Source organism: Pteropus vampyrus, unplaced genomic scaffold (assembly GCF_000151845.1).
Source record: "Pteropus vampyrus isolate Shadow unplaced genomic scaffold, Pvam_2.0 Scaffold485, whole genome shotgun sequence".
Lineage (NCBI taxonomy): Eukaryota > Metazoa > Chordata > Mammalia > Chiroptera > Pteropodidae > Pteropus > Pteropus vampyrus.
The window spans coordinates 401,022-401,554 of NW_011889266.1; the positions used below are offsets into that span (position 1 = coordinate 401,022).

Sequence of the window (533 nt, forward strand, 5' to 3'; positions counted from 1 at the left end):
GGGTTCTTCTTGCTTGTGGACTGGCTTTGTGAGTTGGGGTGCGACATTGGGGCCAACCTAGACTTGGGTGGTCCCAAGGAGGGAGGGCTGGCCCATGTCACCTGCGGTCCTTCTCGCCACAGGAATTTCAAGAGGGCCATCGACGTGTTCAAGAGCCTGGAGGTCTATCACCAGTCACCTCTGGTCTCCCACATCCTCACCTCGCTGCGCGGCCTCAGCTCCACCCCCGTCTACGGAAAAACGGAAGATTCTGTGAAGGAGTGAGTCGTGCTGCCGAGGAGGACGACGGGCCCGTGGGGAGCGGGCGGGGAGGTCGGAGTCGAGCATCTGTACGACGGTGCTCGCGAGGATGTCGGACGTCAGCGTGTAGGAAATGTCTGGGAAGCTGCGGGTGGCGCGCGCTGACCGAGTTAGCGGTGAGAAGCATCACGGGCTCGGCTCTGTCCTGCTTTTTTTCCTTTGCTTCCAAGCAGGAATCTAACCCTAACAGGATAATAAGGAACGATGGCTTTCTAGGCAACAGAATTTCCTTC

At 58.5% G+C, this 533-nt stretch overlaps 1 protein-coding gene across 1 annotated transcript in view; it reads left to right on the top strand.

The window, feature by feature from the left end:
* ABCC11 (ATP binding cassette subfamily C member 11) overlaps positions 1-533 on the top strand; it is a 33,943-nt gene that overhangs the window by 21,191 nt on the left and 12,219 nt on the right. The window contains 1 exon segment of the mRNA XM_023524648.1: positions 133-260. Within this exon segment, the coding sequence (XP_023380416.1) occupies positions 133-260 (128 nt within the window).